General features: G+C 43.2%; 2 protein-coding genes across 2 annotated transcripts in view; one reads left to right on the top strand and one right to left on the bottom strand.

Annotated features, from left to right (window-relative positions):
* The window catches only part of LOC306929159 (keratin, type II cytoskeletal 8), a gene marked incomplete at its 5' end in the record, with an annotated part of 32,075 nt that extends 7,388 nt beyond the window's left edge, over nucleotides 1-24,687 (top strand). Inside the window, 5 exons of the mRNA XM_079509576.1 lie at nucleotides 804-929; nucleotides 1,576-1,719; nucleotides 1,912-1,988; nucleotides 23,848-23,894; nucleotides 24,577-24,687. Of these exons, the coding sequence (XP_079365702.1) occupies nucleotides 804-929; nucleotides 1,576-1,719; nucleotides 1,912-1,988; nucleotides 23,848-23,894; nucleotides 24,577-24,680 (498 nt within the window). The 3' untranslated portion in view covers nucleotides 24,681-24,687. The remainder of the gene's footprint in view (nucleotides 1-803; nucleotides 930-1,575; nucleotides 1,720-1,911; nucleotides 1,989-23,847; nucleotides 23,895-24,576) is intronic.
* On the bottom strand, nucleotides 5,476-20,145 carry LOC306929205 (carbonic anhydrase 4-like; the record flags this gene model as incomplete). Its single annotated transcript, XM_079509646.1, has 12 exons — nucleotides 5,476-5,523; nucleotides 8,282-8,341; nucleotides 12,512-12,649; nucleotides 13,142-13,305; nucleotides 13,412-13,490; nucleotides 13,581-13,676; nucleotides 14,154-14,299; nucleotides 14,501-14,671; nucleotides 15,102-15,128; nucleotides 15,242-15,301; nucleotides 18,190-18,471; nucleotides 20,124-20,145. 12 exons carry the CDS (start codon nucleotides 20,143-20,145, stop codon nucleotides 5,476-5,478), a joined length of 1,293 nt encoding a protein of 430 aa, XP_079365772.1.
* Nucleotides 24,688-25,530: the final 843 nt, after the last annotated feature.

The following is a 25,530-nucleotide window of genomic DNA, read 5'->3' as shown; positions in this document are numbered from 1 at the left end:
TTCACTTTCGGTTCATGGACCTGGGGTAGTTCTTGCCTCAAGCAAATCTGCTCAGAATGGAAGGCATTGGCAGGGGCGAATTCCTGACCTCAATGACCTCTGTGTGAGAACTGAGGTATCCCTGAGCTACAGTATGTTTGACCTGACGCTGAAACTGTAGCAGTTTCTGAGGACATTATTACCAACTGTATGATCTCAGTTAACAATGTAGAACATAATGTATCACCGGTCAATGCACTGAGCCACCTCGTAATGTTACAACTGCAAAAACAACAACAGCAACAATGGACTGGTTTAATTCCTGCTGATTTACAATCAAAGCCAGATTACAGGTCCTTCCAAGTTGACCAGACTCAATGTTTTCCCTCTAATACGTTTCCTCCTCATTGTCTGCACTATGACCACAACCCAGTTACTGAAACTCTGTCACATATTCTGAATGGCTGCTATGCCTATGTATATAAACTCTGTCACATATGCTTAATGGCTGCTATGTACATATATAAGGAAATGTACATTGCTGGGCACGACAGAATTGTTATAAGTTCAAGTGTTTCATCATCTAAAATGTTCATGCCCAATAATGAAAATGATGCTTCCTTTATCCTGAAACACTTGTTGAGTTTCCCAATTTTGTGCATCTACTATTGTTTGTATTCAAAAATGTGTGTGTGTGTGTGTGTGTGTGTGTGTGTGTGTGTGTGTGTGTGTGTGTGTGTGTGTGTGTGTGTGTGTGTGTGTGTGTGTGTGTGTGTGTGTGTGTGTGTGTGTGTGTGTGTGTGTGTGTGCGCGCGCGCCTGCAGTTTGACCAGATGGCGGTGCAGGCCAGTCAGTTTGGAGACGAGCTGCGCATGGCCAAGGGAGAGATCGCTGAGGTCTGCAGGCTGATCAGCAGAATTCAGAGTGAGATTGAGTCTGTCAAAGCACATGTACGTACACATGCACACACACACACACACACACAAACACAAACACACAGTTCGCATTTTATGACCCTCAACCGATGTGCTGTGAGCTTATAGATTAGTTATTTCTACTTGGAAACCATTGAACATTTTTGACAGAGTCAAAAAGTGGTTAGTTAATAGTCTGAATTTACACATCCTAACTGGGTCGCGTGTTTGCCCCCCATTCTGAATTCCACACGTTTCTTATATCGCTATCGCTATCGTTTCTTAAATAAGAACCGTGTTAGAAAAATAAACAAATTATCCTACCGGTTTGTCTCAGAATCAACTGACGGCGAGAAAAAAAACAAAGTAACTTTAAAATAATATATAAAAGGACATAGAACAATTATCTTTAAAATAACAGCCAAAACAAGTCAGCGAATCAGGCAGAACAGTGAGTACATGAATAACACAGAAATTTTGGACTAAAAGCAAGAGTGAAGAAATAGGTATTTCTTGAGCTGTGCTTTAAAGCTATCTAGTAGAGGTTGCCTGTCTTAGGCGTAATGGGAGTTTATTCCAAGCCGTCGGTTGTTTGTAGCACGGAAAAAGTGTGGAACCACTGCTCTAACATTCCTCCACAACGTGGGAACCTTTTTATAAAGTATATAACGTCCTTCCACAGCGTGGGAACCTGGAGAACCAGCTGGCGGAGTCAGAGGAGAGAGGAGAGCTGGCGGTGAAGGAGGCCAGAGCCAGAACCAGAGACCTGGATGATGCTCTGCAGAGAGCCAAGCAGGACATGGCAAGACAGCTACGAGAGTACCAGGTATGACAGACAGACAGACAGACAGACAGACAGACAGACAGACAGACAGACAGACAGACAGACAGACAGACAGACAGACAGACAGACAGACAGACTGTTCAGGCATAATCAAATGGTGACGAATGAACTCTCAATCTTCTTCTTCGTCTTCTTCTTCTCCCTCTCCCCTCCCCCCTACTCCTCCTACTCCAGGACCTGATGAACGTGAAGCTGGCTCTGGACATTGAGATCGCCACCTACAGGAAGCTGCTGGAAGGAGAGGAGGACAGGTGAGAGGAGAGGAGGAGCGGACTAACTAGACTAGACAAATCTGTCATTGCAAAAAATAAGTATTGCCCTCGGCAGATTTGGAATACCCCGGTATATTGCCTATTACTAGTTACTAGTACACCCAAACACATCTCTCTGTCACCAAAATTGGTGAGTAGCTTATCATCTAAAACTGGAGTATGGATAAATAACGGTTCAGAATCTACACCTTGGTTAGGCTGCAGATAAACAACATAGCCAACGCAAAATGTATGCCTTATCAACAACAGATCGATACTGATATTGACCGGCAAATATGTGGGCGATGTATCGGTGCATCCCCGTCGACATAAAAAGATATTTACAGGATATAACGTTTATTTACAGAGACAAAAATGTTGGAGAACCAATGCTCTACACACTAATGAAATGAAAGGCCCTGCTCATAGAACATTTCATCGTAGTGGTTCAATGCCTTGTTCAAGGGCACTTCAGCGGTGGTAATTTTAACGTGTCGGACCGCTGATTCGAACTGGCGACCTTCCGGTATCAAGACCGCTCCGCAATCCGTTCGGCCACCGCTGCCACACTGTATTGACTGTAAGAATTCAGAGCTGAGTGAATAGTTGGTAGGCTTGGAGAGGCTAGGAGAGTGGTGATTACATTGTATAGACTATAGGAGAGTGGTGATTACATTGTAGAGACTATAGGAGAGTGGTGATTACATTGTATAGACTATAGGAGAGTGGTGATTACATTGTATAGACTATAGGAGAGTGGTGATTACATTGTGGAGACTATAGGAGAGTGGTGATTACATTGTATAGACTATAGGAGAGTGGTGATTACATTGTGGAGACTATAGGAGAGTGGTGATTACATTGTATAGACTATAGGAGAGTGGTGATTACATTGTAGAGACTATAGGAGAGTGGTGATTACATTGTAGAGACTATAGGAGAGTGGTGATTACATTGTAGAGACTATAGGAGAGTGGTGATTACATTGTATAGACTATAGGAGAGTGGTGATTACATTGTAGAGACTATAGGAGAGTGGTGATTACTTTGTATAGACTATAGGAGAGTGGTGATTACATTGTAGAGACTATAGGAGAGTGGTGATTACTTTGTATAGACTATAGGAGAGTGGTGATTACATTGTAGAGACTATAGAGACTATAGGAGAGTTGTGATTACATTGTATAGACTATAGGAGAGTGGTGATTACATTGTAGAGACTATAGAGACTATAGGAGAGTTGTGATTACATTGTATAGACTATAGGAGAGTGGTGATTACATTGTAGAGACTATAGAGACTATAGGAGAGTTGTGATTACATTGTATAGACTATAGGAGAGTGGTGATTACATTGTAGAGACTATAGGAGAGTGGTGATTACTTTGTATAGACTATAGGAGAGTGGTGATTACATTGTAGAGACTATAGAGACTATAGGAGAGTTGTGATTACATTGTATAGACTATAGGAGAGTGGTGATTACATTGTAGAGACTATAGGAGAGTGGTGATTACATTGTATAGACTATAGGAAAGTGGTGATTACATTGTATAGACTATAGGAGAGTGGTGATTACATTGTGGAGACTATAGGAGAGTGGTGATTACATTGTATAGACTATAGGAGAGTGGTGATTACATTGTGGAGACTATAGGAGAGTGGTGATTACATTGTATAGACTATAGGAGAGTGGTGATTACATTGTAGAGACTATAGGAGAGTGGTGATTACATTGTAGAGACTATAGGAGAGTGGTGATTACATTGTATAGACTATGCATAAGGTCTATGACAGCTTCATATGGCTACGTGAGGCTAAGCCAAGTTTGTTTAGAGCAGTTGACGTAAATTGTTTGCCAGCCAGTCTTTAATGTTTGCTTAGGGCACTAACGTCATGTAAAACCCAAACCACACCAAAGGGTCGGGGCGGGACAAAACGATTTTTGAGGGGCGCTAGCCCGTCTTATAATTTTTGTCTTTAGTTCAATGTTTGTTTTGTAAACGCAATGACAACTAGAACTGCACTCTGTCGAGTGCCTACTTGCTTGTTGCACACTAGTGCGCAAGCAGAGCGTGCAAGTGCTGTAGACCGCTATAAACTTTCAAATCTTAGTCTCACATATTGAATTATTAGATTTAGCTATTTGCTACGTACCTTGCTTCTGAAGGAAAACTTTTTAAGTATGGTAAAATCATCGTTACGTCACCGTCAACTATACCCTGGCATTGGTACATATATTCATCACGTCATATGCTCATATGTCCATATATGTGTACATGTCTATATGTATGTATATGTAGTTTTCTGAGTGGTTAGTGGTATAATGTGATCAGCTGGGTGGTTTGATGCGTATGTACTTGACACTGAAACATATCATCATTACGTCACCATCGTCAACCAATTATACCCTGGCATTGGTACATAATCTTCATCACGATTCACAGAAAACATACCTGCACGGTCAGCTTCCGTATGTCCGTATGACATCATATCACGTGCATTCTAAGGGACATTGGTACATATCTTCATCACGTCATGGGACATATGCTTCGTAGCATGACAAAAACACACCTGCACGGTCAGCTTGGGGCCAGCATATGACGTCATAACATGTGCTGGCCCCGGACACGTGCATCGTAGCACCTGACTGAAAACATGACTTGCACGCTCTGCTTGCGCAAGTAATTAGATCTATTCATAGTAGCACTATGTTTGTACATGTTTAAGCAATAACAATCATCCTTCCATAAATGTCTAAACACAGGGGGTGTATATTGGAACGTCACCAGACAGCTTGCAGAGACTCTTGGGTTGGCTGCCATTTTGTTTGTATCCAAAGTGGCCACTGATAAACCAAACTACATACAGCTTTAATGCCACAGGGAAAGCTCAGATTTTCAGCTTCACTTTGCTTTCCACAGAAGAGCATTTAAGGGCTTGACACATTGCCGCGACTGGGATTCGTACCCAGGACCTTATGCTTGCCAGGCAGCCTCTCTATCCATTCAGCTAGCTGCCTCTTCAACACAATGATTCTCAAACATATTCATGGCAATACACCTAAATGAATAATATGTATTGTGATCTTATTTATCATGGTCAGTATCAGTGTCAGCATGACCACATAATCTGTATAGATTAAATCGTTACAATCAATGAAAAAAATGTTTTTTGCTCTCCTGTTAAAATTCAGAAAATGTTACTTCCACCCTTTGTGCTCCACATGTATAGTAGGCTACTCCTGGTCTCAAAGCACAAAGATGTTCCGTTTACAAAGCACTGTCTCTTCCACTCATTCACTGCTGTGGCTATCACTATCAGTCTATTAACATAACTATGGTTATTTGAACTGAGGAAGGTTTCTTTTCCCAGAAATAAAAAGGTCTACAATAATACTAATATAATGTGGAGACCATTTGTAAAACATCAAGCAGGACCAGCGATTATACAGTTCTCAGTTAGGGTCAGTGTATTGTTGTGCATGCTCAGGACTGCATGTGGCTGCACTGGTATATGGTGTACTGCACTGCCATCTGTTGGCCACACGGTACACCACAGGTGTAATGAGTTATAATGCAGTATGAGAATATAATTCACATCTGTACATTACATCCACCACTGAAGATAAAATCATAACTGTACAGGGAGGCACGTGGACATAAAACTGTTGTCCTGTGCAGGCTAGTTAGGCTGAATAAAAAGTAGGCTACCATTACAATGCCCACCTTTCTAATAATAATAAATAGAGCTATTCATAGCAGTTTGTACATGTTTAAGCAATAACAATCATCCTTCCATAAATGTATAAACACAGGGGGTGTCATTGCCAGTCAAAGCAAATATTAGAACGTCCTCGCCGGACATGTTTGCAGAGACTCTTGGGTAATGAAGTCAGCTGCCATGTTGTTTGTATCCAAATTAGCCACAGATATACCAAACTACATGATGATGGTGATGCTTTAATGCCACAGGGAAAGCTTCACGTTGCTATCCCACACAAGAGCAGTTAAGGGCTTGCCACATTGCCTGGACCGGGTTTCGAACCTAGGACCTTCTGCTTGCCAGGCAGCACCTCTACCCATTCAGCTGCCTCTTCTTATCAACACAATGATTCTCAAACATCTTCATGTGAAGGACACCCAAATGAATAAGTATTTGGCCACACACCCATCTATGATTCAGATAGATGAGCCTTGTCTGGGTTTCTGGGTTTGAACCCACAACCTGAGGATCACATACACAGTGTCTTTAACCCAGAGAGCCACCATGCTCCTCCTCAGCTTTCCATCTCTTTCCAGTGTTCTTCTCCAAAACATGCTCCAGAGTGAAAGTAGAATGAGCTCAGCTAGGTTTGAACTCACAACCTCTGGCTCACATAGACATTGCCTTAACACGGGAGCCACAGAGCTCACTTTGATTCAGCTCTCTGAGATTCCTCATAGTTGTCTCCACCAGGCCGAAGGCATGGGGAGAGAGTATGTGTTGCACTCCGTCCGTCCGTCCGTCCGTGTGCGTGTGTCCGTCCGTCCGTGTGTCCGGCACCGTTAACTCGGTCGATGCCAAATTTTGCACACACACTCCCTGGATGCCAACGATTAACCTCTGCCCCAAAATCTCCAGAACGGCCTGTTATAGCGCAACCAGGAGGGCACTTTGTGCAAAACAGTTTTTGGACAGTACACCTACAGATTTTGTCCAAACATCACGCAAATTGGTACACAGTCTCTCTAGAGCCATTCAACGAAACAGGTCTTTCAGATTTCTCAGACTCCATCCTGATTGGCTAAGATTGGCTTCCAAAGTTCGCAGGAGTGCTCAGTTTCAAACAAAATGCTGCAAATCATGAACACATCGTGTGATTTCCGTGAAATTGTGCACACACATTCCCACTAGGCCGAGGAAGAAATGCCACGTGAACATTTTCAACTCAGCCTCATGGTGGCGCTATAACTGGCCGATTAGTGTTTTTACCTCTAACTGCACGGATCTGTGTAAAACTTTGTATGCACACTCCCTAGAGGCCAAGGAAAAACCTTTGCCTGGAATTTTTCACATCTGCTCTTTATAGCGCCACCAGGAGGCCGACATATGTAAAACACATTTTCTAATATTACTCCTTCATATTTTATCCAAATTTCACGCAAATCGGTACACATGCTCTCCATAGTCATGTGATCAAGACGGGTTTGTTTGATTTCTCATAATCCACCCTCATTGGCTACGATTGGCTTCTAAACTTTTCAGGAGTAGCCCGCTTTGTACCTGTTTTGTACAAATCGCCACTACTACTACTACTCAACGCAGCGTCCGATTGCGGTGAAACTGTGCATGCATATTCCCACTAGGCTGAGGAAGAAATGCCACTTGACAGTTTTCTAATCAGCCTCATGGTGGCACTACAACAGGCCAAGCCGCGTCTCACACACACACACACACACACACACACACACACACACACACACACACACACACATACACACACACACACACACACACACACACACACACACACACACGTTTATATTACTCCTAAACATTTTGCCAAACATCCCACACACTCCTATCCTCCTGGTGGAGACCTGTGCCCAGAAGGGCACTTTTTCTAGTTGAATGTGCGATGAAAGCACTCTCTGTATACGATCCAATTATAGTAATGCCAACCTCCTGTTTTTTTTTTTTTTTTTGAGTGGTGCAACCACTCCAATGAACAGCAATGTCCGTGTTCACCTATGTGTTCACCTAACTATGTCACTATGAGCACGAGTACCAATGAGTACCAAAAGTGGCGCTGTTGTGCCAGAAACAGAGAGAGAGAGAGATAGTGCTGCACTGCTGCCTGCTAATGAGAGACAGAGAGAGGGGGGGGGGGTTGCACCACTCAGTTAACACGGGTGTGATTTTTTTCTAATAGGTAGGACACTGATATGAATGCGGAAATTCTAGACCATTTCTAAAATGTAGCACATTGGCACAAATGTTTCTGGTCATAATTGACCTCCGTATAGGCCTGATATGTCTGTAGCAAACAAAAAATGTCCATCACGAGGTGATGATGATCGACCCCTGTTTGGGGTTCTCCTTCCTTGAGAGTTTGAGAAGTTTGAGAACCACTGATAGTGCTTAGGTATTTAGAGGAATATTATGCGCAATTGACTTACTGCAATCTGGAAGATGGTAACACCAAGCTGCGGGAGAAAATTACAAAAACAAAATGCTCATTATAGCCTACATATGACCATGCATAATATACAAGTAAAATTACTTCAAAATCAAACCAAACACTTAACCTACCGACTGAGGTGGAAGCTCCGCTGCTGCCATGCCAGGCATTAAAAGCAGCTTCTGCCTTGCCTACAGCCCATGTGAGCAAGAGAGCACAAGCAACAGACACAAGAATCCACTTCATCTAAATAAGAAAACGGACAGAAAGAGGTGAGTCAGCAACTCACGTCACTCAAATCAAATGCAAAAGAACAACTGTGAACTTAAATGATCAACAGACTGCAGTCAAGTGATTCAGTTGTCTGTGCACTTCTTTCCTTAATTGCAAGAACAGCATTGCTTCCCCCAACATTATCCCACTGACCATATTATGCTCTAATAGGCTATCCCTCAATATGGACATGTGTAGTCACCTTATTTTATGAAATTGTCAAAAAATGTACACATGGTGCAGCTATAGGTATAGCACAATTACTTATCCTATACATTTAATGGGAAAAACGCAAATAACAACCCCCATGACCAAAAATAGACTCATACCTTCACAAAACAGATGTTGTCACCTTAAAGGGATAGTTCAGATTTTTTGAACTTAAGTTGTATGAAATACTTGCCATTAATATAGTGGTTGCAACTGTATTAATTGATTGCCCGAGTCCTGTGGTGGGAGTTCTGCTCTGGTTTTGGTCAATATTAAGTAGTTCCGGTCATTTTGTGGGGGGCACTGGGGCCACGCAGTAAAAGTAAATGAATCCACAAAACAAACGTAATTTGTATTGTTGACCTATTTCTAAAATATTAGCGTGACTTTCGTTCAACTTTGACCCCTCTATCACATGGAACTATTTTTTGGGCGTAGTGATATGGACACAAAAAACATAGTTCTGTGTGATAGAGGGGTAAAAAAAAGAACGGAAGTTGCACTAATATTTTAGAAATAGGTCAACAATACAAATGACGTTAGTTTTGTGGATTAATTTACTTTTACTGCGTGGCCCCCAGTGCCCCCCACAAAATGACCGGAACTACTTGATATTTCAACAAAACCAGAGCAGAACTCCCACCACAGGACTCGGGCAATCAATTAATACAGTTGCAACCACTATATTAATGGCAAGTATTTCATACAACTTAAGTTCAAAAAATCTGAACTATCCCTTTAAGTTCTCCCTGTTGAAGATGAGCTCCTCTCTTTTATTAGGTTCAGCAGATACTGTAGCTTGAGCACGCCCGTTCCTCCCACCACCCCTTGGCCTAAACCCTGAAGTAGAGGCTATTTCTTCAGGTTAAAAAACTAGTTTTTCAAGTATACTGTTGGGGGACCCCGTTTGGATTTATTTTTAACCAGCTGAGTGTAGCTGTCTAAATTAAAATTCTGAGAGACCACTGAATTTGTTTTGACAAAACCCTGGTCATAATATTAAAATGACAAATGTCAGTCAGTCCCATTGCCAATGTTGTGAAACAGGTAGGCAAATCCGTTACAATTAAATATTTAATTCAACCAATTATCAGGTAATGCTGTGGTTCTCAAAGTGGTGTCCGGGGACCCCCAGGGGTCATCAAATCCTACTAATATTGGCCAGAGGCACTCAATGCCATCAACGCCTCTTCTTCCTGTGCAAGACCCTCTATAATCCAGTTTAAAGTACTACATTGGGCTCATTACAGCAAAGCTAGGCTCGCTAAATTGTTCCCAGAACTGACAGACTTGTGATGTGGCTAGTGAAATCTAAAAAGAAAAATGTGGAATATGTATAACCAAATATTTTCAGATGGGGGTCAGATGGGGGTCCACGGCTAAGACTCTGAGGGTTTGTGTAAACACAAACATTGTCCTAACACATACATAGAATGCCATAAGCCGTTTCGCGGATATTGCCATCTTAAATCTATCGAGGTGCATTCTGGGTGGGCGCAAAGCAGTCTGGGATAAAAAGGGACAACGAAGCGACTCTAGCCTATAGAGGGGTTCTCAACGTTTTTGGCTGGGGACCCCCGGAAATGCTTTGGCCATGTATCGCGACCCACGCCCTGCCCCCCCTCCCCAGTCCCCACCGCCAATACAAACTGACTGCAAAAATAACTTTATCTAATAATAGAGAAAATGTATCATTCATAAATGAATACTGAAACCAGATATAATCTTTAAGGAAATGTATGCATGTACTATGTGTACCATGTAAACTCTTCATTTCCATTTTCCAGCCATTCAGTTGCAAAAAAGGTTTTTTATTTATTTATTTATTTATATAAATTGGCGACCCCCCCAAAATAATTTGGTGACCCCCCGAGGGTTGAGAACCACGGGTTGAGAACCCCTGGCAGCGGAATTTCTGAACTTTCTGCACTTCTCTGTGATTTCCAAATATAGAAAAGTCGTTTTTGATAAACATAACAATGGGTGGAACAGATCGATGTGCTGTTGTGTTTACATGTGCAACAATAATCGGCGATATAAAGCCAAGTAAGTGGAAATTCATATCTGTAGAATTCTCGCTAGATGCTCTTATCTTAGTCCCTTAGTTTGCCTTTAGTGCCCACAAATAATAATCTAATAAACTAATACAACTAATGAGGCCAAATAATAACATCATGATAATAATAACTATAACAGACAACATTATACGTAACAATTTCATAGCGGCAGTTGATTTTAAAACGAGAAAAGAAGTTCCTGCAGAAACTGCGTGGGCTTGCTGAAAACCCGCAATGTATATGATGTACAGTATAGAAAATGTATTAAAGCTGAAGACAAAGTTTAAAAAAAAAACCTAACAAAAATTGCCCCGGCGCCGTGATGATGGATGGTGACGTATTCACTGCCCAAGGAAGCAGCAGAGGTTTGAATGCGTTCAAACAGACAGACAATGCTAAAACTTTTACAAAAGAAAAATGTGTAAAAAGAAAAATACAAGCATAAATAACTGCATAAAGCTGAACATGTTGAAGTGTTGAACTCGATTTCTAGCACAAAGTATGTGGAAGTAGTTAGATGCGGCGAAAAAGAAGAGAACTAGTAGAGAACTAGTGTGTGTTCGCTGGAGCGAGCCCCACCCCCACGATGACGAGGTACAATCTAAAAAATCTCATTGATTGATTGATTGAAATATTTATTAACAGTTTGCAGAATTACAGTACATTTCAAGCACAAACTCAATACAAAGGCTGTTAACTGTGAGTGGACGACTCACCCAATTAAGTATTACACTTGTTTACAAGAGGGTCCACCATGTTCAATTCATCAAAACATTTAGAGACGTACAAATAGACACTTCTAGACAAAGAACAGAACAGGAATTCATCATAATGGAGGTAAAAAGGGAAAATAAACATATACAGTGAGGGAAAAAGGGGGGTGGGTGGGGGGGATTCAGATTTTACGGGGGCCAGTTTCGAATTGCAGCCATCCGTAGGTGCCCTTTGAGAGCGGTTTTGAAGGAGTCAAGGGATTCGCATGTCTTAATGACTGTTGGTAGGGCGTTCCACATTTTGGTGGCATAGGAGCGAAAAGAATTTAGTCCCTTGTTTGTGCCGAATCTGGGTTGTACATGGTTCGTTGCACTCCCTCTGGTGTTGTGGGTGTGGACTTCGTTAAAACCCTCTTATTGCTATACCTAATTAACAGTGGATTGTGCCTTCAGCCAGCATTTTTCAAATGTTTAATTTGTCATTTTAATGCCAATAGAAAAATCCGCGATATACACACTATATCTCATTTTGACGGGGCAAGACTATAGTATTGGGACAATCAGTCCTGATGGTGGCGGTAACGTCACCATTTTGCCGATTCTGACCAAAGAGAGCGAGTGAACGATGACCACTTCCGGTTTGGATCAAAATATCCGGCAGTAGCTTTGCTACTGTGTTACACTCTCAGATGTCCGGAATGCTAAGCTATCATCGTATTTTTCATAACTAAGTCAAATTAAGCTCTAATCAAGCCCAAAACATTGCATGTTACGTAGCGATGCATGCGCGATCACGCGCGTGTGTGATCGACCGTGCACGCGCGGATTTTCGGCCGGTTTTAGGAAGATTACATCGGCCGTTAGCCAAATTAGCTAAAAAATGCAAAATTTTGCGACAATAAGCTCCCGATTATTGGGAATCAATCGATTACGTCCATTACGTCACTAGCCATGATGGATTTATTGATTTCATTACGTCAATTACGTCACTGGCCATAAAGGGGTTAACATTAAGGAAGTATCTAGACAGGTACATGGGTATCTTGGTGGTGTATCGAATCTTGTCTAAACACTCCTCCAATAGGCAAAAAAATAAATAAATGAGGACTAGAGAGAAACACGTTGTGGAGGATCCACTTGTGGCCTGGGTTGTCACTGGCTGGGCCGGCTCTACGCCTCTGAAGATGTTGGTCATCAGCTCCGAGGTGGAGTCGCCAACATGCAGCGTGGTGCTGAAGAGGTCGATCTGCAGAGGAGACATCACATCACTTCATCAACTATACGGCAGTTAGCCTGAGCTAATGTGTTAGATCTCTGGTCTAGAGGGGCGGATCGTGCTACGTCACATCATTTGGAGCGATGCCCAACCGGAAGGGTTGACTCCCACTTCTAGCCCAGAGCGGCCAATGCGTTCCCATGCATACGCAGTAATCCCGAGACCCAAAAGAGGTCTCTCCGGTACCCAAAATCTAAGATCACAATGCATCGCATTATATCAATCTGCTTTTTTTCCACTGCTCCTTAAAAGTGTTTAAGATTTTTAATTGTTACATTCTTTTGAATGTGACATTTCTTTTAATTTCTCATTTGTTCATGTTATCTTATAATATTTATTTTTAAAATGGGGTCTGCGTCCCAAAGATGGCTCGCGACCCATTATTTGAGGGAAAAGTGAAATACAGAACATCATGTCATGATTTCAAAACGGTTGCATGTATTCATGTAAAATCAAACTCACCAGATCTTTGCTGACTTTGATTGAATCCTTGAACACGGTCCAAACCACAGCTTCGTTACACGAGGGGGTCGTCAACGATCCGAGGTAGCGGTAGTACTTGGTACGATCCACTCCACTCAACAGATCATCCAGGGAAACGCCGGCAGCAATTTCTACACTCTGGTCTGTAGACAAAATGCACATGGACTGGTGAAGGAACTGCAGCTGATCCTTCACTGAATTCATTACAAGGTCAAATTTGAAGAGAAATGATGAAGAACGAACGCTTACCTTTCTGTGTGATGTTGGCCAAGTAGGAGGTCAAGGTCTTCCAGCTTGCAGGTGAAGCAGTTTCGTTGCCTGACATTTCCTGTCAAAGTGCAGTAAACACTGTATTATTACCACACGTGTCAGGTCCCATTTATTAGCATCTGATGTTAATGTGAATCTCCTTCTTTACCTCTATGAAGAATCCAAGAGCAGCAAGCCCAGTGGAGTTCAGGACAGCTTGCGCTGTATCCCCGTTAAATGAGGCCTTCGCACTGACAATGTGCAACTATAGGAGGGAGGAAAATTAAGACATGAAGTAGATAAGCAGGTCAGTGGTTTATTTCGAGAACGATTCTATTCCCGTTACCCGGACAGCACAATAGGTTCACCATATCAAAATGTGTAAATAATACATGAATAGATAAAAAATCAGACCGTCTGAAGTGAGTGGTACTGTACTGTACTGTACTGTACTGTACTGTACTGTACTGTACTGTACTGTACTGTACTGTACTGTACTGTACTGTACTGTACTGTACTGTACTGTACTGTACTTTACAAGCCCTCCTCCCTGGCCTGTGTGTGTCTGTGTCTGTGTGTTAGTGACACTTGGTGGTGAACAAATGCTATAACGCTATTTTTGTGCTCGGACACAGCCAGGGACACGGGGACAGACACAGGGACACAGCCACACACATCTGTCTATAGGAGTGGTTGCACCACTCAAAAATAGTTGAAAATGAATAGTTGAAAACTGCCATACCTCCATGGGGTAGCGCTTGCCGTCCACCGTGTGCTCTGAGCCGCCGACTGAAGAGCCGTTGCCCCAATGCAAGTGGAACTGCAGGTTGTCATAGGCCTCCGCTAGATCACCTCCTGAAATACTGACCCCACTAAGTCCTACTTTGACTGGTGTGTGTGTGTGCGTGTGCGTGTGTGTGTGTGTGTGTGTGTTCGGGGGTGGGGGGGAAGTTAATGTATTAACATCTTGTACAGTTTAATTCTGTAGTTGGACAAACACCATTCAAAACACTTAAGAGGAACGGAATTTACCAAAAAAATAAAAGGTTTCTGGCTGCCCGAAAGCAGGTCTCTAAAGCTGCGACTCACGTGTTTTGCCAGTGTTGGAGGCGTTTGTCATCGACGAGTTGCTGCCATAGTTGTTAAAGGTGAAGGCTCCCAATTTGGAGTCACTGGTGGCTGATGCCGAGACGATGTCAATCGGAGATTGCCTGGAACCATTACAATGATTCGGAGAAATGGTCGGCCAAGTCGTATCATCTAAAAGAGCACAAACACAAGAGTTTATATTAATCAAGCAGCATATCATAGCATAGGTGTTCATTGTATAACTATTTCAAATATATCAGGATTAACATATTGATTTAGCAGGGGTCCTCAACAACACACACACATACACACAATCCAATTATAGTAATGCCACCCTCCTGTTTTTTGTTGTTGGTAGGTTACTGATATGAATGCAGACATTCTAGACCATTTAAAAAATGTAGCACATTGGCACAAATGTTTCTGGTAATAATTGACCTCCGTATAGGCCTGATATGTCTGTAGCAAACAAAAAATGTCCATCACAGGGTGATGATGACCGACCCCTGTTTGGGGTTCTCCTTCCTTGAGAGTTTGAGAAGTTTGAGAACCACTGATAGTGCTTAGGTATTTAGAGGAATATTATGCGCAATTGACTTACTGCAATCTGGAAGATGGTAACACCAAGCTGCGGGAGAAAATTACAAAAACAAAATGCTCATTATAGCCTACATATGGCCAATTGGCCATGTACATATACAAGTAAAATTACTTCAAAATCAAACCAAACACTTAACCTACCGACTGAGGTGGAAGCTCCGCTGCTGCCATGCCAGGCATTAAAACCAGCTTCTGCCTTGCCTACAGCCCATGTGAGCAAGAGAGCGCAAGCAACAGACACAAGAATCCACTTCATCTAAATAAGAAAACAGACAGAAAGAGGTGAGAGTCACTCAAATCAAATGCAAAAGAACAACTGTGAAATTAAATGATCAACAGACTGCAGTCAAGTGATTCAGTTGTCTGTGCACTTCTTTCCTTAATTGCAAGAACAGCATTGCTTCCCCCAACGTTATCCCACTGACCATATTATGCTCTAATATTCTATCCCTCAATATGGACATGTGTAGTCACCTTTTTTTATGAAATTGTCAAAAAATGTACACATGGTGCAGCTATAGGTATAGCACAATTACTTAGCCTATACATTTAATGGGAAAAACGCAAATAACGACACACATGACCAAAAAGAAATGTAAAATAAATTCTTACCTTCACAAAACAGATGTCACCTTAACTTCTCCCTGTGGAAGATCAGATCCTCTCTTTTATTAGGTTCAGCAGATACTGTAGCTTGAGCACGCCCGTTCCTCCCATCACCCCTTGGCCCCACGTCAGATTAAAAAAAAAACACGTTTTTCAAGTATACTGTTGGGGGACCCTGTTTGGATGTTTCCGTTAACCAGCTGAGTGTAGCTGTCTAAATTAAAATTGTGAGAGACCATAAGGCCACTGAATTTGTTTTGTCAAAACCTTGGTCATAATATTAAAATGACAAATGTGGGCCTACAAATTAAAACAGTGTGTATCTCAGAAGTGCCCTTGAACAAGGCATTGAACCACTACGATGAAATGTGTTCTATGAGCAGGGCCTGGCTGGAAACAAGTTATTGAGCTTAGCCCAGATACCCTGGGTAAATATAGTAATCATCAGTCAGTCCCGTTGCCAATGTTGTGAAACAGGCAGGGAAATCCGTTACAATTAAATATTTTATTCGATCAATTATCAGATAGCGCCGTGGTTCTCAAAGTGGTGTCCGGGGAGTCGGGGACCCCAGGGGTCATCAAATCCTACTAATATTAGTACTAAGTACTACATTGGGTAGTACTAGCAAAGCTAGGCTCGCTAAATTGTTCCCAGAACTGGCAAACTTGTGATGTGACAAGTGAAATCTAGAAAGAAATGGAATATGTGGAAGTGGAATATGTTTTAAACATTTTTAACAACAAAAACCTTGTACGGGGTCCCTGGCACCAAATATTTTCAGATGGGGGTCCACAGCTAAGACTCTTATGTCCAGCTCTGAGGGTTTGTGTAAACACAAACATTGTCCTAACACATACATTGAATGCCATAAGCCGTTTCGCAGATACTGACATCTTAAATCTATCGAGATGCATTCTGGGTGGGCGCAAAGCAGTCTGGGATAAAAAGGGACCACGAAGCGACTCTAGCCCTGTAGCCCATTAGCCTAGTACAGCGGCATTTCTGAACTTTCTGCACTTCTCCGTGATTTCCAAATATAGAAAAGTTGTTTTTGATAGACATAACAATGGGTGGAACAGATCGATGTGCTTTTGTGTTAAGTAAGTGGAAATTCATATCTGTAGAATTCTCGCTAGATGCTCTTATCTTAGAGGCTTTCCACACAAGGACGGCTCGGGCTGTTCCCCGCGCAAGTTTGTGAACGATATAAAACTTTCCTTCGTCCACATTGCGGTTATGTTAATTATTATGCTGTATAGACGAGACCGGTAAACTGCTCCGCATTCAAGGGAAAGCTGTAGTACACATGGCCGGCCTGTAGATGGCCACCAAAAAAATAAAAAAAAGCTTATTCTAAGAGTAGGCTATATGAAAGCATTGGTATTTCACACAGGTGTTGCCAAATAACTAATTATCTTGCCAGTCAGATGCGCATATGACATATCAGGTCATATCAATTTAATCAGCAGAGCAGTGCTGCTTCTCTCTCTGAGTCTGCAAACACTGACTGACCAGCTAAAGTGTATGCCTACTTTAAACCATAATATGACAAACCTTGGATTAATTCTTCTGAAAACGAGCAGCAAGCACAAAGTAAGTGATTCACACAGGCGGGCATTATTGGAAATGGATGCAACGTGCGAACGAGTAGCTGTGTGTAGCTGCTGCGCAGCTGACCACTGCGATAAGCATTATGACAGATTGATATATAAATATAATGCACTCGTCTCTCTCTCTTTCTCTCTCTCTCTCTCCCCCCTAGTTAGGCTGTGCTGCCTAACTTGTATAGCCTATACTAATCTATTCTACACTACACCATTTAATAGTAACAATAATGTAGAAGATCATCCGTTTTTTTCTTGTCTTTCCAGATTGGTAATCACCATAATTTATATCTGTTCTCCAAAAATACCTCATCTACAAGCTCATGCATGCGGGCTGCAGATCGGCTATTTTTGGAGAAGAGATTTATAGACATTATGTGCAAATTAGGCCTGTCAGTCGATTAAAATATTTAATCGCGATTAATCGCATGATTGCCCATAGTTAATCACCGATTAAACGCAAATGAATCGCATATTTTGTATCCGTTCTAAATATACCTTAAATCAGTGGTTTTCAAGATTTTTCATATCAAGGTCCATTATTTATTCTGCATTTGAGCCACGGACCACCATTTGATGACTAAAGAACTGTATGTTGGTACCATTAGGAGAGATAACAGGCCAATGTTGATCAAAATAACATGTTTTCTAAGTTCTCTAATTGTGTAGACTTCTTGTAAATTAACTTAAGTAATGCAGATGTTTAACAATTATTCAACTCTTGAGAGTGTACAGTTAAACCAAATGGACCCACTTGGTTTCATTTTACACTCTCAAGAGTTAAAGATCTATAAGGGTTCATTTGGTTACCAACTCTCCATCATTTAGCTGGGGGCCACCTGAGGGAACCCCCTCAGCCACACTAGTACACTCCGCACCCCGGCTGCTCCCAGCCACACTAGTACACTCCGCACCCCGGCTGCTCCCAGCCACACTAGTACACTCCGCACCCCGGCTGCTCCCAGCCACACTAGTACACTCCGCACCCCGGCTGCTCCCAGCCACACTAGTACACTCCGCACCCCGGCTGCTCCCAGCCACACTAGTACACTCCGCACCCCGGCTGCTCCCAGCCACACTAGTACACTCCGCACCCCGGCTGCTCCCAGCCACACTAGTACACTCCGCACCCCGGCTGCACAGGCTGTCTGACGGAAAGGCTAGAGGGGGGAATGAGAGAGAGGCGGGGCTCCAAACTTTCCCACTCTGGAAGGTGGTTTCAAAATTAGCCGTTTTAATCCCCCAAAACGCTGTCTCCGTGTGGCAAAAAGGGCAGATCGGCTAATTACTTGCCCAGGGAACTCAAAATACGTCCTCGTGTGTACACCACCTTAGTCCCTTAGTTGTCTCCACCAGGCCGAAGGCATGGGGAGAGAGTATGTTTTGCACTCCGTCCGTCCGTGTGTCCGTCCGTGTGTCCGTCCGTCCTTCCGTCTGTGAACAGCTAACCTCCGGCACCGTTAACCCGGTCGATGCCACATTTTGCACACACACTCCCTGGATGCCAACGATGAACCTCTGCCCCAAAATCTCCAGAACAGCCTGTTATAGCGCCACCAGGAGGCCGCTTTATGCAAAACAAGTTTTTGGACAGTACACCTACAGATTTTGTCCAAACATCACGCAAATTGGTACACAGTCTCTCTAGAGCCATTCAACGAAACAGGTCTTTCAGATTTCTCAGACTTCATCCTGATTGGCTAAGATTGGCTTCCAAAGTTTGCAGGAGTGCTCAGTTTCAAACAAAATGCTGCAAATCATGAACACATCGTGTGATTTCCGTGAAATTGTGCACGCACATTCCCACTAGGCCGAGGAGGAAATGCCACATGAACATTTTCAACTCAGCCTCATGGTGGCGCTATAACTGGCCGAAAAGTGTTTTACCTCTAACTGCACGGATCTGTGGATAACTTTGTATGCCAACTACCTAGAGGCCAAGGAAAAACCTTTGCCTCGAATTTTTCACATCTGCTCTTTATAGCGCCACCAGGAGGCCGACATATGTAAAACACATTTTCTAATATTACTCCTTCAGATTTTATCCAAATTACACGCAAATCGGTACACATGCTCTTCATAGTCATGTGTTTAAGACGGGTTTGTTTGATTTCTCATAATCCACCCTCATTGGCTACGATTGGCTTCTAAACTTTTCAGGAGTAGCCCGCTTTGTACCCGTTTTGTACAAATCGCCACAACTACTCAACGCAGCGTGAAACTGTGCATGCATATTCCCACTAGGCTTTGGAAGAAATGCCACTTAACAGTTTTCAAATCAGCCTCATGGTGGCGCTACAACAGGCCAAGCCGCCTCACACACACACACACACACACACGTTTATATTGCTCCTAAACATTTTGCCAAACATCACACACACACACACACTCCTATCCTCCTGGTGGAGACCTGTGCCCAGAAGGGCACTTTTTCTAGTTTGGCTTCTGTTTTAGGTTCTTCTGGTTGTCACTTCAAATGGGGCCTTGGGATCATATACAGAGCATCTTAACAGCGTTTGCTGTTCCATCACATGTGTCTTTAGTGCCTTTAAGTGTTATCATGGATGTTAGTCAGATAATACAGAGGAGAAACCATGACAGAACACAGAGAGCCCGGTAGCTCAGTGTGTTACATGGCTGAACACATGATCCAGACGTTGTGGGTTCGAATCCCGCTCTGCTCTTTACTCTGAAACTTTACTTTGAAGATATAAGCACCCGGAAATCTCACTCAGTCAGGAGAACGCTGTGGTGGCGCAATGGTTACCCTGTGAAAGACTCTACCTGCGCCCCATCACTCGAGTTCTCCTACCGGTTGATAAGTCATGGACCATGTATGGGAGTGGGCGGTGTTGCCCCCTGGTGGTCTAGGACAATAAAACGAGGTGGTTATGAAAATAAAATCCAGATCTGGCTGAAATCTTAATACAAGGAGAGAGAGACAGGAAGTGGTGTGACTAGAGAAAGGAAGTGAGAGGAAGGGGTGTGGCTAGAGAAAGGAAGTGAGAGAGAGGAAGGGGGTGTGACTAGAGACAAGGACTGTCTAAAGAGGACGAGACGCGCAGACCGTACGGGCGACGCCATGTTGCTTATAGTGCTCCATGGAAGGAAAGAAACATGCGCAGTTGAGACCAAGGAAGCTGAACGTGGAAGTGTTGGCTGCATATAGCCCATTGCGCATGTTTCTTTCCTTCCATGGAGCACCATAAGTAACATGGCGTTGCCCGTACGGTCTTCGCGTCTCGTCCTCTTTAGACAGTCCTTGACTAGAGAGAGGAAGTGAGAGAGAGGAAGGGGGTGTGGCTAGAGAAAGGAAGTGAGAGAGAGGAAGGGGGTGTGACTAGAGAGAGGAAGTGAGAGAGAGGAAGGGGGTGTGACTAGAGAGAGGAAGGGGTGTGGCTAGAGAAAGGAAGTGAGAGGAAGGGGTGTGGCTAGAGAAAGGAAGTGAGAGGAAGGGGTGTGGCTAGAGAAAGGAAGTGAGAGAGAGGAAGGGGGTGTGACTAGAGAGAGGAAGTGAGAGAGAGGAAGGGGGTGTGACTAGAGAGAGGAAGTGAGAGAGAGGAAGGGGGTGTGACTAGAGAGAGGAAGGGGTGTGGCTAGAGAAAGGAAGTGAGAGGAAGGGGTGTGGCTAGAGAAAGGAAGTGAGAGAGAGGAAGGGGGTGTGACTAGAGAAAGGAAGTGAGAGAGAGGAAGGGGGTGTGGCTAGAGAAAGGAAGTGAGAGAGAGGAAGGGGGTGTGACTAGAGAGAGGAAGTGAGAGAGAGGAAGGGGGTGTGACTAGAGAGAGGAAGTGAGAGAGAGGAAGGGGGTGTGACTAGAGAGAGGAAGTGAGAGAGAGGAAGGGGGTGTGACTAGAGAGAGGAAGTGAGAGAGAGGAAGGGGGTGTGACTAGAGAGAGTGTCACACCCCCTAGAGACACTAGAGACACTAGAGAAGAAAGAAACTAGAGAATACTAGAGAAGACACTAGAGAAGAAAGACACTAGAGACACTAGAGAAGAAAGAAACTAGAGAATACACTAGAGACACTAGAGAAGAAAGAAACTAGAGAATACTAGAGAAGACACTAGAGAAGAAAGAAACTAGAGAAGAAACTAGAGAAGAAAGACACTAGAGAAGACACTAGAGAAGAAAGAAACTAGAGAATACACTAGAGACACTAGAGAAGAAAGAAACTAGAGAATACTAGAGAAGACACTAGAGAAGAAAGAAACTAGAGAAGAAACTAGAGAAGAAAGACACTAGAGAAGACACTAGAGAAGAAAGAAACTAGAGAATACACTAGAGACTAGAGAAGAAAGAAACTAGAGAATACTAGAGAAGACACTGGAGAAGAAAGAAACTAGAGAATACTAGAGAAGAAAGACTAACATTCTAGAGAATGAAGACACTAACAGTGTTTCATAGGAAGTTTCTCTCATAGAAAGTGAGTTTCATAACCAGACAGTGGCCTTGTGGTTAGAGTGTCCGCCCTGAAACTGGGAGGTCGGCGGTTCGATCCCCGGCCGGGTCATACCAAAGACTGTAAAAATGGGACCCAATGCCTCCCTGCTTGGCACTCAGCATCAAAGGGTTGGATTGGGGGGTCAAATCTACTAATCAAATGATTCCCGAGCGCGGCACGGCTGCAGCTCACCGCTCCTTGGCTGCGGCTCACTGCTCCAAGAGATGGGTCAAATGCGGAGAACAAATTTCACTGCGGTAACGTGTGTGACAAATCGTATGACTTTGACTTTGATAGTAAGTTAGAAATATGTGTTTCATAGAAAGTAAGTTAGAAATATGTGTTTCATAGGAAGTTTCTCTCATAGTTAGAAATATGTGTTTCATAGGAAGTTTCTCTCATAGAAAGTGAGTTTCATAGTAAGTTAGAAATATGTGTGTCACAGTCATCAAGTAGACAGGGTTTTTGTATTTTTTATACAGATTTACAGTTCAGCAAAAACAGTTAAATAGTACTTAAAGTGTATCCTTATACCTGGGTGACATGTTTTTACATTTTTGTATGCATAGCTTATCTCAACATAACTTTTATTCCAGGGATAAGCTAGCATATCACAAGATCTACCATCAGTGTAGTATCCTTCATGATTTTTTAAATCCTCGAATCAAAAATTCACTTTCCCTGCATTCCGTATGACCTATCCGATTAAAACACACCACAGGCAGAATAGTCCGTATATCGTTCAGCGGCTTCCAAAGTCCACCCCAAATTTCATTCACATGGTGGTTTAAGCAATTCCATCCGTAGGGGGCGCCTATTGCAAAAACATGCTTTTTTGGTATAAATCCACTATGTTTGCAATAGCGAGACACTGTACATAATTTGGGTAAATAAACATAATTTGGGTAAAGCCCTTCTCGATCCACTGCTGGTGTAGAGGTGTCCTCATGATGCAGGTGTAGAGGTGTCCTCATGATGCATCAGGCAACCCAGAAAAAGAAAAAAAAAGCAAAAGATTTAGTTACATAGACATAACAATTAACATCCCTAGCTGGAATACTGCAATTGTGAAAAAAACATAGCAGTGGACTTAGGCATAATGCAGTTGTGTCTAGGTCTCCCAGTCGACTAATCCAATAGTTATGAAATAATCACTAAGAAAATGAGCTATTGCAGCCATAGTTTGGCTTAATGTTCTCTCCCGTGTCACTGACAGAGTCACTATGTCGTGAAGTCCTTCAGGACCTCCAGAACTTTGAGTAGAACTCAGCTGTATGACACCTTCTTCCAGCTGCCGCCAGCACTATGAGTAGAACTTCCACTGTATAATAAATAATAATAAAACTTTATTTGTATAGCACCTTTCATGACATGAAATGCAGCTCAAAGTGCTTTACACAAAAAATAAAAGAAAAGCAGGGCATAAACAATACAGTGAGGACATGAATAACATTTTTTTTAAAAGACAGATAAATCAATTAAAAGCAAGGGTGTAAAAGTGGGTCTTGAGCTGAGCTTTAAAAATGTCTACAGAGGCTGCCTGTCGAAGGTACAGTGGGAGTTTGTTCCACGCCGTCGGCCCGTAGAAGCAAAAAGCTGCTTCCCCGTATTTTTTTGTTGCCATTTTTTTAGGCAAAGCGAGCAGGCCAGCAGTGGAAGACCTTAGGGGGCGGTTTGGGACATATTTCGGCAGGCAGTCATGTAGGTAGGAAGGTGCGAGACCATTGAGAGCTTTATAAACATAAAGTATGACACGATAAGTCGATGACCGTGGCGCCACCGGCACTATGAGTAAAACTTCCACTGTATGACAACTTGGTGCGGTACCTTGGTACTACACGGCACAGTGACTCTGTCAGTGACACGGACAGCACATTGGAGCAAAACTAGGTCTGCAATAGCTCATTTTCTTAGTGATTATTCCATAACTATTGGATTAGTAGACAAGGAGTCCTGTGCCCGGCCTCGACACAACTACATTATGCCAGCTATAGACTGTCCGCTGCTATGTGGTTCACAACTACATTATGCCAGCTGTAGACTCTGACTTGCACGCTCTGCTTGCGCGCCCACTCACTTCTTTTGTTCTTTTAGACTGGGACAACAGTCCATCGTCAGCATTCAGCCAGTCAACTGCTACAGTAAGTAGTACAGCAGTAAGTACAATGTCTTTGTTTCCTGTACCTCTATTCCATGTTTATACAGTAGTACAAGTGTCTGCTATGTTGATTGATTGATTGATTGATTGATTGATTGATTGATTGAATACTGCGTCGATGCCGCTCAAGTGACTACTAGCCAATCACAGCGCGTCTTTTCCGGGACTTATCAATTCAATTCAAAGGAGCTTTATTGGCATGAGAAATTGCCTCTGATTGGCCTACCGAACGTCCCCTTCTGCGACGCATGCTTTTGCTATGCTTCGCAAGGAATCTGGGGAAAGCTCGCCTCCTCTGGGGAAGCACACACCCCAGAGCCATCTACACACCCCAGAGCCATCTACACACCCCAGAGCCATCTACACACCCCAGAGCTCCTCTGGAGAAGCACACACCCCAGAACCATCTACATTTGTATGTCTATGGTTGGAAAAACGTGTTCCTTCCACGCGCTATGTCCAACTGGGGAAACTCCCATGAGCTCAGTTCGGGGCTCTCCCCAGGTTGGCAGAGGGAGAGTAGCGCCCAGGATTACAGCCTTTGGCTATACATTGGGTACAAAAATTGACTAAAATATAAAACTTACGATCTCTCTCTCTCTCTCTCTCTCTCTCTCTCTCTCTCTCTCTCTCTCTCTCTCTCTCTCTCTCTCTCTCTCTCCCAGGTACTAAGACTAATGGTTACCATGGTAACAGCAGCTCTCCGGCTCCTAAGCTGCTGATCAAGACGACAGAGACCCGAGACCACTCTAGATTCAGCTTCCACTGAGAGCACATACACACACACACACACACACACACACACACACACACACACACACACACACACACACAGCTTCCACTGAGAGCGCATTCAGGCACACACACACACATCTTCCACTGACTGACACAGGACCTCCTTCACACATGCACACGCGCACACACACACGCACACGCACACACATTCCATGTTCACACATGTTTCAGAAGGTATCATGGTGCAGGTTTAAGTAGAATTAAACAGATATAAGACATAGATAGTGATACTAGATGCAAATGTTCTCCCATTTCATTTAGTCAATGTAATAGTATACTTTTTTTCTCTCATAAGGACAGGACCACGACTACATGTTATTTGATTTTGATCGTACATTTTGTCCCCCTTTGTTTTAGTCATTATACAAATTCCCAATTTCCTCCATCCTTGTCGGGGGCCACACGTTAGTCCGACGTACCAACAGTCTGACATACGTGGCTGTTTAAGACTCACCCGTGGATTCCGCGTGCAGACGGTTAGGGGTAGGGCTAGTAATGTCGCTACGCAACCATCCATGTCAGCCTACTTCATCTTGGTGTTGGAGGGGCTGAACAGGCCTGCAAGCCAGATGCACCGTGGACTGGGAGTCAAACCCCAGTTTCCTGGACTCCTGTGCCACCCTGTGCCATGCTGTGCCACCCTGTGCCAGCCGGACGCTCCCTTCTTCAGACATGTTAATTCATTACTGAGGTAGTACAGAATAGGCTGTATAGAACTGATCACAAACTGATCACAATTAGGGTGATCAGTGGTGCAGAATATAGGCTGCAGAAAAGGACAAAAATGGATTTGAGGTTAATTGGCTGGTAGGTCGTGTTGGAGA

Source organism: Electrona antarctica (assembly GCF_951216825.1).
Source record: "Electrona antarctica genome assembly, chromosome: 9".
NCBI classification, from domain to species: Eukaryota; Metazoa; Chordata; class Actinopteri; order Myctophiformes; family Myctophidae; genus Electrona; species Electrona antarctica.
The sequence above is the reverse complement of the archived record's forward strand: the minus strand, read 5'-3'. Positions and strand labels throughout refer to the sequence as shown.